Source organism: Pterocles gutturalis, unplaced genomic scaffold (genome assembly GCF_000699245.1).
Source record: "Pterocles gutturalis isolate BGI_N339 unplaced genomic scaffold, ASM69924v1 scaffold21169, whole genome shotgun sequence".
Classification (NCBI taxonomy): Eukaryota; Metazoa; Chordata; class Aves; order Pterocliformes; family Pteroclidae; genus Pterocles; species Pterocles gutturalis.
In genome coordinates, this window is record NW_010131224.1 from 58,310 (window position 1) to 77,231 (window position 18,922).

General features: G+C 44.6%; 1 protein-coding gene across 1 annotated transcript; it reads right to left on the reverse strand.

The window, feature by feature from the left end:
* Positions 1-9,634: 9,634 nt before the first annotated feature.
* On the reverse strand, positions 9,635-18,338 carry RHOJ (ras homolog family member J; the record flags this gene model as incomplete). Its single annotated transcript, XM_010080547.1, has 4 exons — positions 9,635-10,101; positions 11,355-11,450; positions 12,699-12,863; positions 18,212-18,338. Coding segments are annotated over 4 exons (535 nt in total), but the record flags the coding sequence as incomplete, so codon positions are not given.
* Between the last annotated feature and the right edge of the window lie 584 nt (positions 18,339-18,922).

An 18,922-nucleotide genomic window follows, 5' to 3' on the forward strand; every position in this document is an offset into this window, starting at 1 on the left:
CTGCTGGTAATTGCAAATCTGGGACTTTTTTTTTCAGAAGTTCTTACACTACTAGGTCTTTATTCTTAAATTCCCACTGATTTTAATACTTGTGATCAGGTCTTTTGGCTTTCACATCCTTTAGCCTGCAGCTGGGATGTTGTGTCCTGCTCAGAACCTGTAGGCAGTCAAACATCCCACGCAGTTCAGAGCGTGAGAAGCCTCTTCCCAGGCCACCTTCACCTCCTTGGGGGCATTTTAATGCTCCTTACACCATAGATTCAAATCTCATCATCCCACTCATCCGAAACAGTTAAAAAGCCCTTCTGTCTTTGGTGCAGAAGTTTGCAAGAAGTGTTTGTCACAGGCTGTCATGTCCTACATATTATCTCTCCCATGAAAACCCTGCTTCTTTCTGTAGCACCTTGGTTGTCCTCTTCTTCTGGACACTAACAACCAGCACCAGACAAAAATCCTCACGAGCTGCAACATGGACCTCTTAAAAATGTCATTTTTCGCCCCACACTTAACCTGGCACCGTCATCACTACCTAAAAACAAGGGGAAGAAGTGTTGCTCTACGTGAGCTTCCTGGGGAGAATCGTACTTGCGGAGCAGGGAGCAAACGAGAAGCTCCCTGGCAAAGGCTCAGAGTTGAACCTTTCACAGCCCTGCAGCCCCAGCTTGAAATACCTGCAGCCGTGAAAGTGTAAGAAGGGAGATGGCTGCCTCTACCTGCTCAGAAAGGAGAAGGTGAAGGTATGGCGAAAGCACGATTATACAATTTGGGGACTGTACTTGGTGCTCGGCTCTGCCACAAACATGCCAGGTGAGCAGGGGCAAATCAGGGTATTTGTGCCCCAGTTTCCCTCCTGGACATGGGGTGATGATATAGCTGATAAAAAAAAATCAGCTATATGTATAGGCTGAGAGGTCCCTGTCGTGTCTGTATCCTGCCCAGCACTCAGTTTCTTAGGTTTGTTGTCACTCTTTTAACCTGAACAGCGATAGTTACAGTCCTGCAGTGCTTTGATTTTTGACAATACTTTCCTCTTATATGATGGCTGCAAAAGTCCACTGGGTCTTGAAGTTCAGCATACCTCGGTGATGTGCTGTAGTAGGTGTGCCCAGCCAGACTGACCATGGCAGAAATCAGCGTATTTTACCCCATCTCCAAACCTCCCAGGGAGAGGGAGGGCAGGAAGCCTCCCTGAGGCATGTTTCCTGCATGGACAGGATTTGTCTTTGGGGGACGGGACAGGCAGCTCCCTCCTGCTCTCATTGTGCTCACATCAAACCACAGGAGCCGCCACCCTGGGTTGCAGCAAAGGGCTGTCTCGCCCCGTATCCTGCTGCTGACAGTAGCCAGCAGTGGATGCTCAGGGAAAAGTGAGTGCCAGCAAACCTCCTGTTTGACTTTCTTCTGCAGGCAATGCTGGGAGGTGTGGGCAGTTCCAGGAGCATCCAAAAGCAGCCCCATATGTTAGTATCTGTTTTTCCTACCTTAAATGTCCTGTAAGGTGTATGTGATTAGCATCTGGGAAAACAAACACAGACCACACCTTCTCAAAATGATGCTGTCAAAATACTTAGTAATACATTTATTTTGTTAAAATAAACTATGTACAATAGACGATACTAATGTGCAGTTACAATATACAATAATTACATGTTTAAGAGAGGATAAGCAAAAGAGTACAGAATCATGTGCTGTAAATAGGAAACTAACATTGCTTACATGATTTTTAAACTATGCAAAACATAATTGCTGGAAAACTGAATTTCCTTGGTTCAAAATTTTATTGCTTTGACATGAATTCTGGAGATTTGGTTACTCTTTGAAAGAAGATACACCACTCAAAAGTCAGATGTAATGTTTTAGTACTCATCCTTTGGTTTTGTCAGCCTTGTACTCCAGTGATATTGCACGCAGCAACTTTTAAAAATTCCGTTGCTCATATCAAGTAAAGTAAGCGACTTTTTTTTTTTAACTTGCTAGGAACTGACTGATGATGTGTTCGGTCCTGAATTGTGCCGAGATCATTACATCTGATTCACAAACTCAATTAGAATAGCTTGTTGCACTGTTATTTTAAGTATTGCTGAAGCACTATGCAAAAAGAAAGGAAAGAAATTTTCTTGTCTTTGTGTTCTCGGGGGAGCAGAGAATGTCTTTGCAGTGAAATGCTTGCATTTGACAAGTGCATCAACATCATAACAGGTTAAACTGGAGTCAGTTATCCTTGCACCTGAGGACAGTTCAGGTCCATCTCCCTGCTCCTCTCTGCAGCCTTCTTTGAAGCCCTCCCAGTCTCAAGGTGCGGCTGAGCCCCGGGTATCCTGGTGTGACTCCATGGAGGCACCTCCCAGCCCTTTTGCCAGGCTCACGCTGTGCTTGCTGGACAGCATGGAGACCATGCTGTCCCTTGCTCTGTAGCGTTTCCCACCTGGCAACCTGGGCTCACCACCTTAGGTCACTTCTGCTCATGAGTGAAGAAGACTTTGCTGGTGTCTTTCCCCTCTCACATAGGTTTATGTTACTGCTTATTAATGAGTTAATATTTACAAGTTTGTGGAAAGTTTGGGCTCATTGACTCCATACTGACAAGGCGGTTCAGTGCCTGCCAGGTCTGTAATGCAGACAGAGCAGCTGCCTCTTTTGGGGAAAAGTGATGGGAGAGACGATATGACAGTCACACTATGGATATGGCTTACACCCAAACTACTTTGACAGACATCAGACAAAAATTTCTACACGTTATCAGTACAAATAACTGTTGTGTTGGAAGACCTGGAAACTGTAGACTGGTGACAACTCTGAATTCATTAACCTCTGATCAGAGTCAAAATTCACCAGAGTTGATATCAGCAAGAGCTCAAACTGATCTTTGGCAAAACCAAATGCAAAACTAAATCTGGCATCCTGAATGGGATGAGATGAAATTAAGTGACAGCAACAAGTGCAGTGTCAAACTTAGCAAAAATACACATTTGTCTTTAATATTACACTGTTAATGTCATCATTTTCATCTTCAACCTGGTTGAAATGAGGAGTTACAAATCCAGTCTCCAAGGCTCAAGCTAAAGATCAGATCAGCAAAGTCTCCAGATGCCTAACTTCTCTTGGGAGTCCACAACCAGCAGCTAAAAGGTATAAAAGGTTCTTGGACCTGTCTCAGTGTATCTGTGTGCTCAAAGCTTGGTCAGGCACAATGAAGGGAAGAAAAGAAGGAAACGTAAAGACTCTCAAATGCTTTCCGCATTAGTCATGTGTGGACCCCATTGAAAGTTTCCATTGTCTTCATGAGAATTGAAATGAAGCCAACACACAGCATCTTTGAAAATCCCACCCTAAAATTACAGCTAGAAGAAGCAGCCAAACACTGCATTATGGTCTGCACACTCTGGAAGGGGGTTGGGATCATACACAAAGTTATTTTTGTTAATGTATTTTCAAAGTTAAAGAGTTTTTTCACCGTTGACAAGAATTCATATGATTTTTGCTTGTTGCTCTGTGATACATGTCTTTGTGAGCTCATTTTCCTCTTACAATGAGGTTCTGACTCTTTTTGTTGGTGGGGTTCCTGGAACTGCCCAGGAAAAAGATATTCTTGTTCACATGTTTCTGAAAGCTTTAACTGAAACAAAGAAAAGAGACTTTGAAATTTTTTTCCATCCTAATTATGGGTGTCACCATAACATCTTAAAATGAAATTTAAGTTTTAGGCTCAACCTGACTAATTGTGGCTCTGGGCCCTGATTTTACAGCTCTCCCCCAAAGCAGAAGTGTAGATGCTATTATATTGCAATCATTACTTCTAACTGGTGTTTTTGTCCCAACTTTTCAATGCAAAAATATTTCTATTCCTGTTTTGTTTTGATAGGTGAAGACAGCTGAGATCACAAGCCACTACTGAAGTCAGTGGGAGGCTTTTTCCTGCTTTCAGGAGATCTTTATTCACTAAGAGGAAAATAAACATTCATAGTAGAGATTTGTCTTCATTTTTACGTAGAGCTCAAACGTGTCTCGAATTTATCTGACATAGGTCGCTCTATGCTCACCTCCTGTCACAGCAGATGCTCCTCCAGTCCTTCCTTGGAGTTGTGAACCAAGCAAATGTTCTGTTATTTCCAAATTTATTTTTTTTTATGTTGGATAAAACACATTACAAATCCTCTTTGGGGAAAATACAGAGAGAAAGGCATGTGCAGCCAGATTCCTGCGTTCTACCTGTTTATTGAACAACCAGTCCCTGGGCCAACATGAGCATATGTTGATTGCTTTGCTGAAGAAGACAAATGTGCTTTTAAACAAGCCTGGCTTAAGACAGATTAATGCCATTGCAATTTATTTTTAATCCAGATGAAGTTTAATTATGGTGAATCAAGAGGTATTTGCTGTGTCACTTGGGAAAAAAAGCTACAGAAAAGGCCATGGACTGTAAGCAAGCTGTGTAAGGAAACGGACTTCTTTCGTGTCTGAATTAGAGGGATGTTTTTGTAAGGCCATGGCAGCTTCCATGGTGAAAATACATGTGCTAGACACATATCATTGGTGTAACTGGCCACTGTATTGCTTGCTGTGTATGAGGTTGGGTGTGATGAGGGGAGGCAGCAACAGAGATTCTTCGCAAGAACTTCTGCAACCTTTTCCAGGCTCCTGTAAAGGGTTATCAAATTGGGTCTTTAGAGTCTTTGGACAAAATCTTGGATGGGATCTTGACAGCCTGATGTTGATGGGAAGTGAAGCCCATACATCCTTGTCAACAGACAGTCACCGGTAGTGAAATGTTTGTTCCCTGTTGCTCTCTGTTTGCCACAGTGATTTTCCCACCATTGGGGTGGGTTTTTAGCCACTTGTCTCGAGTTCTGTTGCAGTGATTGTTTCTGGAGGAGCCCTGCCTGGTTTGTGTGGCAGCAAGCCCAAGGCTCGTGTCCTTTCCCAAGTCACTTCTTGGTTCTTTTCTGCCATGCTTCCTTAGAGATGGCAGATACCGCACAGATCGTGGTGCTGAGCATGGCAGAACATCAGGTGATTTGTGCAGTGTGTGGGGAATGAGAAATCACTGCTTTTTGGGGGACACAGGCCACCAACACTAGAGCAGCTAGAAGAGATTTTGTTCTATGTTAACCATAACGGCATGCCACCACTGGCCATATTCAGCCTCTCTCATTTACATGAGTGGAATGACAGGGATTGAATGAGACATTAGAAAGTTGGAGACAATTCCTTGTGAAGTAAGATGCTCTTCAGTATGAGGAAGACTGCCAAAATCTAGCCCCTTAATAAAAGTATTTGGAATAACTTTATTGCATATTAAGATGCATCGCTGTATTTAAGTCTGTGCTTATTTTGAACTGAAGCAGTGCTCTGAAAGAGAAAAAAGGTGGGAAATATCAACAACAGCTGCTGAAATGATTGTTTTGATTGTCGTGCTGGCCTCAGAGTGAATTCTGCAGTTCCCACTAGCAAGAATAAGATTTGTGACAGGACCAGTGCATGTGGAAGCTGAGAGAAAGATTCACATCATGCCTAACTCGAGGCAATGTGAGGCAAGAGCTTGTAGTTGGTCATTCTTCATAAGCTACATACTACTGCAACAGTAGACATTTACAGGGCAGAAGGAGAAGGTCTGGGAGCGTTTGGCACATACGACGATTGGGGGGAGCTCATCTTGAGAACTGCTCCCCAACACCCCTGGAGGATGTAAGTACGTGGGACTTATACCCAGTTGAACAAATGCTCCTGGATGGACCTGAGTGGGGTTAGAACCTTGTTTCTGCACTCTCTCCAACTTTTTGGAGCTCTGGGAGGCACAGGACAAACTGTGGAAGCCTTTGTGGGACCTCCTTCAGGTCATGTTGGAAGAGGTGACATAGTGCAGATTGGCCTCATTCTGCTGGCCTGGGGTTTTAGCAGCACTCCGAAGGGTGGAGGCATCTGTAGACTGTATTAATGTGATAACATATCTCCAATGTCTTGAGATAGCTCTCTCTCTAATATCTCCTTGCAGGAGTTTGCTTGAAAAGCCTTTGGGAACTCTGAAACTACAACTTCAGGTTAACAACTCCTCATAGAACATTAAGGTTTCAGAAGAGGCCAGAGGAGATGGGTTTTACAGGATCTAGCAGATTTCTTGTAAGTTGTGAGTGCTTTTGAAATGATAGCAGGCTATTAGCAAAGGCAGCTCTCAGGAAAGGTTTTGACATCAGTTGCATTAAGAGGACATTGTCAGAGAGGTTCCTGGGATGGTTTATAGCCTTTAGAACTCTCCTAACTGTGTTCCTTTGAAGGTGAAATTTGGGTCTGATTTCTAGCTCATCTTACAGTGAGAAAGCCCACCTCCTTCCACCTGGCAATCCTTTATTGATTTTCTTTCCTTGTTACTAATGGTGCTTGAAAATAACTCGGTTTATATCTGTTGCCTTATGCCTGTGCTTCCACCGTGTCTGGTGTTTTGATATTTCTGAAAATAAGCTTTGCTGCCTGTTCACACACCATCTGTTGGCTTTTAGAAAAGGTATTAGGTATGACTTGCCAGATAGTCAACGAGTCTCCTTACATCTGCCTACAGTCCCTTTCTGAAGCCTCTTGGCCTGTGCTATTCCTGCTTCCCCAAAATAATAGTGTAACGGGGCAGATCCTTGAGTAAGTACCACATTGCATGGGTAAGTGTGTGTACATAACCTAACACAGGAATAATGTTTATGGGACCTGCGTTAACCACGGCTATTTTTAAAACATTTATTTTTGTTGGAAGAGAAATTAAAAACAAATGGAGTGCAGAGGCCATTTCTCAGTGCATTGTGAGCACCCTCCCTCCCTTGCAGCTCCCAGATGTCAAATTTTGTTAACAATCAGCTTGAAAAACTTGAAATTCTACTGCTGCACAAACTGGATGTGCTTGGTATTGTAAGTGCAAAGAAAACCCTGCTCAATCTTAACTTTTTTTTTGTACGCATATTAATACTTTTCTATCTGCTTTCACTGCTATGCAATGATTTGTGCAGGGTGCTGCAGTTTAATACATTAGGACAGTGGCATTTTAGCTTCTACATCACTGTATGTTTTTTAGTTAATTTTCCTCAAACCATGACAGTTACATTAATACTACAACTTCCTATTTGATTTTTGATTTTATATGCCTATCCTCTGCCATCCCATTAATATTAATAGACACCTCTGATACCTGGGGGCACACAAAAATATCATTTGATTATTTGTGGCTTTCTCTGATGCATGCCGGGAATGCTATATTGTGGTTTTCCAGTGCGCTCATTATTTTATGATAAGCTCAGCTGTCAGTCTGGATTTCTATTTCCTCTGTATTTTGTGAAGCTCTAACAATATCTGGCAGCTCCAACCTGAGAGTTTGCATTTCGCTTCAGCTAAAACAGCCTTCACTTACTTTAACCAGAGACTTGTATATAGGCTAGCGCACTACAGCAACCTACATCAGCTAAAACAAAATAATAATCCCATTTTATTTCCACTGAAGTCAATGGCAGCACAGTGAAGCTCTAATTTTCTCTGAAATCTGCTGAAAGCTTTGTTTTTTTAATTTCAGTGGACTTTTAGTCATGCTGCAAGCCAACAAACATTACCTAAATATTTATTTATTTAGCCCACTCCTGGATTTTCTCAGATTTCCCTACTATCTTTTTACACGTGGTAGTTCAGCTGCTTGCCAGTGTCCCAGCTGTGTGAATACTCACTGCTACACCTGGGGATGGCAGCGCAGCCTCCGTGGCACGACATGAGCTCTTTCACCAGGCTTCAGCACCGTCCTCGCTCCGAGCTGTGCTTTATCGGCCAGTCCGTTTGGAGCAAATGGCTGGGACATAATAAAACCAAGTATGAAATATGCACAAAGAATGCCAGCAGTGAGGAAATCTTTCTTTTTGTCTCTCTTTGAGTTAGCACATCTTTGTTTTCATCCGTGCAGCAGGAAAGAGATGGTGAGTGAAAGCCTGTTGGGTAACAGCAACATGGTGTTTGCCTCAAATTTGATCTCTTTTGATAGAGAGAACTGTTGATTTTCTACCTGGAAATATTTTGAGATGTCAGATCTGGTTTCTGTAGGTGTCCAAGGTCAATTGAATTTGTGCTAAAGGAGGAGCTGGGATCCATGAGCCTGGTGACTGCAGGACTGGGCACTGCAATCGTACCTGTTCCCTTCTCTGCACCAACACTGCTGTGGTCCTGCCAAAGCTGCTAATTGCTCCAAGTAACACTGGGTCTATAATTCACCACTATTCAAGAGAGTTTTTCTGGTTGCCTGTGTGTATTCAGCCACACTGCTGTGCTTCTGGAGAGGAGTGGGCTGGTGGATCCCTGGAGTGGGGGAAACACATGTCCCTTGGCTGGGATGGTGCTCAGTTGTGAATTGCTGACTCCTAGTGCTTCTGGAAACACTGACTGCAAACGCTGCCTTTGCAGGGAGTCACATCAGGGGTCTTGAAATCTGTATTTGCTGGCACTGTGATTTTCTGCTTGAGGAATGAAATCTGTAACGAGACAGTCTCACGGCATTGCCAGGGTACCCGAAGGCAGATGCAAGTAACAAGATGCCCTTCGAACTCACCTCTGAGCATCTGTGCTGCTGTGACGTGCAAAAGTACAGGCTCCCTGGAGAGGCTTTAGTGAAAAGGCACGCTTTTTTCAACAGCAAAGAGAGCTAACAGGCAGCGTCCCTTCCCTGAAGGTCTGGAGTTCCCATCGCTGTGCTGTCGGCTGCAGCCCGTCATCCGTGACTCGCGTGAGTGTTCACTCCCAAGGACTGCAGCCATGCTGTTGAACACCATTTGCAGTAATGAAGATAGAAAAACAGGAGCAAAGAAAGAAATAGTGGATGGGAGGTGGGAGATGACAATAAATCAACGTGTTTACAACTCCACTTTGATGATTTTTTTTTACATGAGATACTCCATTTAAAAAAAAAAAAGTTTTAAGGCAATTGGATTACCTTAAAGCAGTTGAAGTCAGTAAGACCTTTGGCTTTTTGGATTTTGCTATTTTTGTCTGCTGGGTAAGATGTAGAAATCCAGCTGATCTATAAGGTAAATTTTCAGTTGCCATGGCAATGTGTCTTGTTCATGTTCTCAGTTTGGAAGGGAGATTGTTCCACACTGCTATTTCATTTCTAGGGCAATATTCTTTGGTGGCAGAATTTCTTTGTTTCAGTACATTAATGCTACAACTCTATTCTTCCTTTCCCAGCTTATGGAAACACGGCTCAGCCTGAATATTCCCCTGTTAAAATACAGTTATTTGCATTTTTTTGTTGTAAGAACATTCCTTAAGTCTGGAGGTAAATGTTGATCCATTTTGATAGCTTGGGTGCAGCAACATATTGATGCTGTGAAGTTTCACCGTTAAGTGAAAACAAACGGGAACCACTCCACCTTTGCTTCCATGGAGTTTGAACAAATGAAAGTATAACCTGAACTAGTGAGTCTTAGAAAAGAAAAGTAATTTAAGAGTACATCCTACCTATAATGTGCATCTTACATGTTAGATTTCTACAGATCTCCATGTGCTTTCAGTCAATTCAGATTCAATTCCTAAGTACTGCAGATTCCTAATTTTGATCAATTCTTGCTTAAGGCCACAAATGGAGTTTCTCTTGTTTCTTTTACCACCTTTAGTTCTTTGTTTTTCCACACGGCACCTTCACCGTATTCCTAAGGTGAGGAGTCAAGCAGGAGCAGGCATCCTGGTTGCTGTTGGCTCGGTGCAGCCTGCAGCAGTGGGAACGGGCTGCACACAACTCTGGACGGGTGGGAAAGCACATAGACGTGAGTTGGCCTAGTGTGATACAGCTTGGAGGTTTCTCAGAATGGAGGGTTCCTGTGTTTGGGTAGAGAAGGACCCCTTTCTGGTCATGTTCCCCATTTCGGTTGCATGTGGCCTTCATTGCCTTTCTAACCTGCTTGGTTTCATGGAACTCATCTCGCTTTTCTTTCCAAGTTGACTTCACACGAGGGTGCAGCAGCGGTGGCACTTTGCACAACGCTTCTTCTTCTTCTTGGGGTGGAAGATGGTCAGGATTGCTTCATCAAAGACAGTCTTAAGGCCTTTCTGGGTGAGGGCTGAGCACTCCAGGTAGCACTGTGCTCCAATCTGAAAAAGAAGAAAGAAAACGTGAGTACCCACTGCTGGGAGGGACAGAGCGACCCTGTTCCAGCACCGTTCTACATGCGTACGTATGGAACTAGATGATCTTTAAGTTCCCTTACAACCAAAACCATCCTATGACTCTATCTCCTGCTGCAGAGGGAAGCCCAGACCTTTAGAAAGGGGGTTAGGTCTTTGCTGTGTTTTGTATCTGACTGACGACGAGATTAAGGGAAAAGCTCAGGTAGTTATCCCGTGCGAGGGAGCAGGGATGAGCATCAACAGAAGTATCTCATCACAGGGGGAAAACAGGGAGCAGGTATGCCCTGCAGGACTCTTCAGAGAGAGAGGGAAGCTGCACCTGTGTTTGAGTGCTGGACCAATGGCTTGGCCTCTGTGCCACTGGGGGGTTTCAAGGAGACACGGGGTCATTAGTTCAGCCCCTTCATACACTTGGTTCTTTTTCCTGAGCTATCACCCCTCTGTCCTGCCTCCTGCAACCCCAGGGAGATGCTACCTGGAGGAGGGCTTCCAGCTGATTTGTGGGAACTGGGAAGCATCATCTTGAGATTGGAATCTCCTGGGGGTGCTGATACGACACAAACACACACAGTGGCCGGAGAAAGCAGCCTCAGCTTATTCAGCAACATTGCTGCTTATTCAGTTCATTCTGCTCCTGGGTGCTCTCACTGGCCTTTGAGGGCCAGAGCCTGTAGCAGCACCTGCAGCATATAAGGAGGAAATGGCTAGGGCCCAGATGGCTGCATTCAGGGCTTGGGGAGGGTTTTTATCACCCTGCCTTCCTAGGAGAAAGGTGCAATAGCACAGAAACCTTGGGAGCTCCTTCTCTGCTGCTTGAAGTGCAATGGATAAGTGGGAATCAAGTTGCCCAGGCTTTTGTAAGGGATAAGAATGAGTTTGGCAGGAGGGAACTGCAGAGAGAGGTTTGCCCACGCACACCTCCTGGCAGAAGCCTGAACAAGAAACCCTTGACTTAGGTAAAGTAGGCAGTAAAATCTGCTTTGCAGCCCATTTGTCACCTACTGCCCCGTGTTCCTTGCTGCTCTGCTTAGAGGTATTGCAGCAGAACAGCAGCTTGGGAGTCACCGTCTGTGTCTGCGTCCAGCCTGTTTGAACAGAGGCTTTAGTCTCTCCCTGGGACCAACCAACATGCCCCAGAGGAGTTCGCCTTGAATGGAGCACACCTAATGGAAAGCTGTGATCAATCGATTTCATCGGACCTCTGAGAAAGCTCTTACCTCCTTGGCTAGCTTCACTCCGTGCTCGTAGGTGAGTGGTTTCTCCTTCATGTAAAGCAGCCGAGCCAAAGTTTTGGGATCATCCCGGAGATCAATCTAATAGAAAATACACAAAGCCTGTGCTCAGTACCACCTTGCTTTCTCAAGACAGATATTCATAGCTTTACAGACCCACAGTCATCTCCTCGCATAGGGGCATCTGTCCTTCCGGCCTCAGATGGTACTTCAGGAATGAATTGCACATGTATTTTCTTTTCTTATTTTCCTTTTTCTTTCTGTTTTCACATGAATTTGTTCTCACTGGTGGGTTATTGGGCCACAGCTCAGATAGCTGCGCTACAGCAAAGATGCGGCTCTCAATGGCTCTCACAACGTGTCTTGGAAAGTGTCGGTGGAAGCCTGGGCCATGTTGGACGGGGGGCTGCTGCGACCCTGCACTGCATCACCCGTAAAACACCCTGACAGGCCAGGCAGACGCAGCTCAGTCTGACTGGCTTGAAACAAAATCCTTTATTTCTATGGAAAACATCAAAGTGAACCTTTCTGGCGTTTCAGACCCATCCGTTTTCAGAGTGTGTGATCCAAAGGGTAATACTTTTGTTATAAAATGGGTGTTTTAGATTATTCCAATGTGGAAGACAAAGCCAGTGTTTGAACAACTGGACTTTTCTATGGCGTGAAGATTTTGGTTTTGACCAGAATTTGATCTGTTTCTCTAACTTGGCTTAGGTTACTGTCCAGTGTTCAGACATTTTCCAGACTCGTATCTCTACTTCTCACAGTCTCTAGTCACTCTGTGTCTTGGAAGCAAACCCATATTTCAGGCATTTGTATTTGATTGATAGGTTCATAGATATTAAAGGCCAAAATAAAGTGGTTTGATCTTTTAGTCTAACAACCACTACAACACAAGCAGGACAGTGAGTCACTAATTGCAGTGTTGATGTAAAGTATGAAGGAGGCTATTTCCTTCTCGTGTCTCTAAGTAAGTCATTTGCTTAATTTTTCCCAGTCTTAAAACTCAGTTTGAAGTTTAGCTTCTGCTTCCAACCACAGACTTTGATGGGTATTTTCCTCTCGCTAAAGACCTGTCAGAAAGCTTTTCTCCCTGTTGCCACACTAATATATATTTGAATACAAAGCAGGGATGAGTTTTGCCGGTTGTCGCTGGCATGATGGGACATCTGCGTGTTGGTTTCCATTCCCAGTCCCTGAGTTTTCCTCTAATGGGAAAGTCTGGCTGAATTAAGAAATTAAATAGGAAACCTTTCCACAAAGGCCTCCAGCCACCCCCTCCCCCTTAAGACCCCCGTGATGGCTGGCAGTGCCCAGGAGGAGTGTCACCTGTGTTCCTATGAGGACGTAAGGCACGTTGGGCATGCAGACTTTCAGCTCGGGCACCCACTCCTCCTGGACGTTGTGGTACGAGGCGGGGTTCACCACTGAGAAGCAGATCAAGAACACGTCCGTGTTGGGGTAGGAGAGGGGTCTCAGCTGGTTGTAGTCCTCCTGCCAGGGGGAAAACAGAAAGTGTATTATGGGGTGGGGGATAACTGCAGATGGGGGCATCGTGTTGGCTCTTGATGAACTGTCAATACCATCTCTCCATGTTCATGTACCCTTGTAACCTCTGGGAAGCTGCTGAGGGGGAAATCACCCCCCCGTGGGCCAGGGGAGCTGTTTTGTCAGCATCTTTACCCAAAATAGCTAACACATTTGTGTGTGTATTATCCATGGTGATGCTGGTGTAGAGGGTAATGCTGAACAGCGGCCGTCACTGGTGGTATAATACAAATTGATCTGGAAGCTGTGTGTACCATCCTGTGCCCTCCGGCAACGTGATGACATCCTGGGAAGTATTATTTGAGTGTCATGGCTAGCTAATATTTGCTGATGACACACATCTCTAGGGGCTTTTCTGTTACTTTTACAGCCTTTCTGTTCCCCAGTAGGCATTATAGACATGGACATATACAACAAATAGGGTCTCTGGGCTATTTGGTGCCATCACAGTCACTTATGGGATGCAGGACACTCATCTTGAAAGCACGAAGCAGATCAGATCCAGCCTGCAGTGGCTGGGTAGATCACTGGGGCTGATTTAGTGTTTCCACAGGCCCTGGGCTGGGGAAGGAGAGATGATTTCTCTATGGGCTAGTTGTGAAGAGGGGGAATTTTCAACCAGCTAGAAGTGCAGCTGTGTCATGTCATGAGCCAGCTTTGCTTGCTGAGTTTCAAGGAAGTTTAGGTCTGCATTCAGGCTTGAGATGTTCAGAGCTAACAGAGGTTTTGCAAGCTGTGTGAAAGGGAAAGACTGGCTCTTTCTGATAGTGAGAGTGTATGTAGCTGTGTCTGGTGGGAACTTTTTTCAATGAACCTGTTAGAAAATTTCCATGCAATGAAACAGATGCTTTTAGAGGGGATATACCTGTTCTGAAGACTCTGTTTTAGGGGGTCCAGAATCAAAAAGGGGAAAAGAAGCACAAAGAGTGTGGGAAATGATAATGCATACTGCTGTCAATCCTGTCAGACCCAGGTCTTCAGTTTATAGTTTCTGCATTCTGGGTAAGCCTCAAATCTCTGCAGTTTGGTCACTTTTGGTTATAACAGTTTGAAAATTCAACTGGTGCGGTTCCACTTTGCAGATACTGAAATAGTTAATAACTAAATTAAAAAAAAAATAAAAATCCAGGAACTGTTGCTCAGACCTCAGAACATTTATTTGAGGCAGGGAAAACTCACATTAGTGGCAGGAGCAATGCAAGCTGCTGTCTGTCCTGCAGGAGAAACTAACACAGGACTGCATCATTGTGTGTCTGGATGAGATGGTGTCTTAATTCAGCCTTGCTTCTGTCTTGCTTTTGTTGGGTCAACAAATGAGAGGGCTTAATTATGAATTGAGACTGGTAAATCTTCTTTCTGAAGTTGTTTGTTCACTGAGTATGCAGTGATTGCCAGACTACTTCTGAATAGGCACTAGTTTCCAAAAAATACTAATGGATTATGTAAAAACACTTTGCTCCAACCTTTTCTAAACAAAAAACCTTAATTATTTCTTCTGAAAGGAAATAGAGGCCGAATTTAGCTCCATCTCATAAACTAGAAGTTTAAAGACACTTCCTAAACGACAAACAAAATGTTTTGTTTTGTCTGACTGAATGTTCATTGTCCCAAACCCACTTCAACAGGAAGAGTAAATTTCCAGTTACCACCTCCAGCGCCACCGCCACAGTGGTAAAGCCAGAGTATTTGCCAGCTGTTGTCTTTTCAGTGTCATAGAAAATATTGATCTGAAGAAGGAGAGGTATTTGGAAATATCATTCCAAGAAAGAGTGGAATCTCCACACTCAGGGAATGGCAGGAAAGAAAACTCAGAGACATTTGTGGGAACATCAGTGATACAGGCCACCAAGAAGCAAAGTCTTGGGAGGAGACTTACACGAGACTTATATTGCATTATAGGAATAGCTGAGTTCATAGCTGGGTGCTGTGGGTGAGGGGTTGCCTGCCTGATTATGGGATGTTATTTTAACCCAGAACATCAAACCTGGTGACTTCTCCGAAACTGTCAGAGTCGACATGGGCTGATACTAGGTGCTTGACAAGGGCATTTTGTGCGTTTTCAGTTTAGTTGCTGCAAATCAGCCTCCTGAAACAGCCAGGAGGTGGCAGCAAGCCCTCGAGGAATCGTGATGTAGGATTTTTGGAAAGAAATTGGCTGAACATAACCAGTTTCAATATTCCAGACGTGCATATTATAGAAGGGTTGGAACTTACTGTACCATTAAAATTACAAACTAAAAGCCACGAGTGCTCTGTCTGGCGGTGACAGCTACAGGAGTGTGCATTTCATTTTATTCTGCTTGTTCTTTTGGAGCCCCTGGAAAATCCTTTTCCAGGAGGAGCATTCCTGATTTGTCTTAGCAGCACAGAACATTTATATAAACCATAAGGAGGGACAGCCACACACCAGGTAGCAGAGGTCTCTCATCTTCTGTCAGGGCACAAAGGAGCTTGCATGGCCATGCTAAAGCACAAGCACAAACGTCGTGGATAAGGGCTGAGCGGGGCTCCTGTACCTGCCTGTGTCTGTGGGCTGGCAGGAGCCTCCAGACCACATCGGACAAGACCCCATTTCTGTTCATACCTACTCTGTAGGAGAAGGCTAAAACTTTGCAATGGACCATTCTGAGATATGGTGCATCAGGATCATTTCTCATTGAGACACGGTTGGATTCAAGCTACCAAATAGTGTAAAAAAGGGACTGGACATTTGCACAGGCATATCCAGAGGTGCTGCAGCTGGTGACAGTGGTGTTTGGGAAGGGATGTGAGTCCTCAAGGGTTTGGGCTGTAGCTGATCATTTATGCTCGCATTTTACTGTCTGTTATTTGGAGAGCACGAGGCTCCCCAGTTACACTGCCTGGCCATGGGTTTGGCACGGAAACACCAGCGCCAGACCTGGCCTTGCTGAGTTACCTGCCTGTGGCTTGCTGGGACCAAGATACATCAATGGGTGTTGGGTATTGCTCCCTCCCCGCTCTACTGCTGCCATCAGCCTTGCAGTGTGTGGGCCCAGAAAGCGCAGCAAAACTTGCTTTTTGAATGTTGCTGCCATGCTGGTCTCCTGTATGCTCCCTGCCATGGCAGCCTGTTAAAGCTCTCTGCACCTGAGTCCAGCCTGGGGAAAAAAGACCAAAGACCACTGTGGTTTTTTTTTTTTTTTTTCTCCTCCTAGGACTATTTATGCCAGGGATGCAGAAAACCAGATACCCCAGATCTGGGGTCTCTGCCAGCTTTCTCTTCAGGCTGACAGAGGGTCCTGCTGCAGGAGTACATTTTCCAATTGTTATTTCATTAGCATATGTTTTATAGCATCGTAACGTCAAGGGCTATTTTTGGCTATGACTTCACACCGATGCCTTTGGAAAGCCACACAACAGGAGGAGAAGGAGGGAGGAAACAACCCAGATGATCTGTCCTTATAGTTTGAGCATGTGGGAAGCATCATCCTTTCAGCCTCCACTGAGATACAATCTAGTCATCAAAAAGTGATTCATGCACTGAGTTTTGACTAGATGGCCATGTCCTCTGGACCAAGGTCTGAAAGGGAAATGATCCTGATGAGTTAGAAAAGATACTTGGAGGCGGGTGGTGCTCTGGCTATTTTGGAGCAGGAGATGGCAAAATTACTGTGGAGGAATGGATGGAGGGGTGAAGTTTGTCAAAGGGACAGACTAGTGTTTATTCTGGCTCAGGAGGACAAATAAGAGGATGTGTTGGTGAGGAAATGGGTGGCAGGTGAAACTGTCAGCTCTACAAAACAAGTAGAAATACTAAGGCACTGGGTAAAATCAAACTGAGAACTAAATGTAACTCCAGTCTCATTTGCAAAGGTTTGCAGTGCTGCCGGATTGTGACAGACATGCTCTGAGCTCCATGTTTTTGAGAACAGAATAGAAAACTGATCATGCATTGAACATGGAACAAGGACTTGGGTCATGTTGTGGGACTGGCTTTTGGATCATCTGTTTGCACCATGTAAATAGAAAGGTTGGATGGACTGTATGTGACACTAAGCTAGCTATGAAGTGACCGTTGCTTCCTACAGACATGTGATAGGAATAAAATGAAAAAAAAAAAACAAACCAAAACCCAAAGTAAAAAAGCCCCAGTCCTGCTGAGCACAGATTTTTCTAGAGGTGACAGTCTGTCTTGATGTGGTTTTTGACCCCTCTGCATACTGCTGCAGAGAATATTCTTTAGTAAGTGGCCTTCTGCAGACAGGAGGGTCTCCTGCATTTTTTTTATGCATTTCACAGCAGTCAGTCATGGCCACAAAAACCACAGCCAAGAAGTCCTCCTGAAAGCAAAGCACAGTGTCCAGAGCCATTCTGTCCCAGAGGGTGAAGCAGGCTCCCAGATCTGCTTTCCTCTCCTGCTGCCTCCAGGTGCCAGTTCCGACTGGAGGAGCTGGTGGATGTGGGTTCCAGACTTCCCAGGCTGGGAGGAAACTGGGACCTGCTCCCTGCCTTCTCAGCAGGTAATTTTCTGCAAGGTTTCTGTGCAGATTTTGGTCCTTTCTTTATTTTGCCAGCTGCTGGTGTTTGGAGGTAGGAGAGGGAAATTTCACCATGAAGATATGTTGCTCCCTGTACCTTTTCTTGCCCTTCTACTGGCAGAGCAAGCCAGTGAGAAATATTCTCCCTTCCTCTCCAGGGGGGGAAATCAGCCCACAGACCAAAGCATTTCGGCAAACTTTTAGTGTAAGCACACTGTATCGGATCGTGGACAGTGGAAACAGTAAAAGCCTTCTATATGTAATTAAGCATGGGGTACAGACTCTCCTGTAATAGACATCCTTGTCCTGGGAGGAGGATGCAGGGATGGGTGCCAATCTGGCTGAGTTACCATTTAAAGAGCCAGTAGCTGGTGACTGATAGGCTGGTGCTGTATTATATTAGTTTTCTGATCTTGGAAATGGGAATTCTTCTCTGTATCCTCAATGCCACCATGTGGTAAATGTAAGAAAACACTGACTTTATATGAAACGTCATATGTGCAGTAGGAAGTGAATCTATGAGAGGCTGAACTGCCTAACCAGGCTTTAGTTTTTTGCTTAGACAAAAATGCAGTCTTAGGGATGAGTGTATTTGTGTTTTATTGCTGAGGCAGGATGAAATCTCTACATAGAAAATGAAAACGAGAAGGTCAGCAGCTCAACCATTGCAACTCACAACTGATTGTTAATATTTGTAAAAAAACCCCACAAACAGCACCAACAACAAACCCCCGTATATGATAGTGACAAACAAACCATGGGAAAGGAAACTCATAAAAGTTTTTAGTAATTTACCTGCCCTGCAGTGTCATAAAGTCCCAGCAAATGTTGTTGTCCTCCCACAGTCACAGTTACTGGAAGAGAGAAATGAGAGATGTCGTTTATAGACAAGCCAGTTGCCTCATTTCTATGTGTTTTAATCCTAAAATGCCAATGCACCCCTGTGCTAGACACATGAGCATGTACCTTACAATGTGCATCCTAAACCAATCACATGAATTCAACCCAAGTTGGAGGCAACCTAAAGGCACAACAGAAGCAAATGCTTTATGCCAAGATCTTATTTCTTCCCAGGCTGATGAGCTGCACAAATCGCTTCTGTCAGGGACACAGAGACTGGTGGACACTTGCTTCTGTCTCTGCAGCAAACCCCTAGGAGGTGCTGGGACTTGGCAGCAAAGGATTCCTGCCTCCTGCCATGAGCATTGGGGTAGGTTTGTCATGGATCATTGAGAGGGTTTTTGTATTATTTTGTTTGCTCCAGGCTGTGAAACAGTGAAGCATTCAGCAGTGACTGGTGTTTGGTGGGTCTCAGTGGAGGTGTGCTGCCTCTTGGGCAACCTGTCCTGTCCTGTGTCATGCACTTGCGAGTGGCAACACTTAACCCATGAGGCTGGGTGGTGGATGCTTTGAAGGATGAGGAGGAAGAGGAGCACTAATATTTTCAAGGATGTTGAACAGGATCTGTTGCAAATGAAGGAAAGCATGGCTTAGTTTATTAATGAC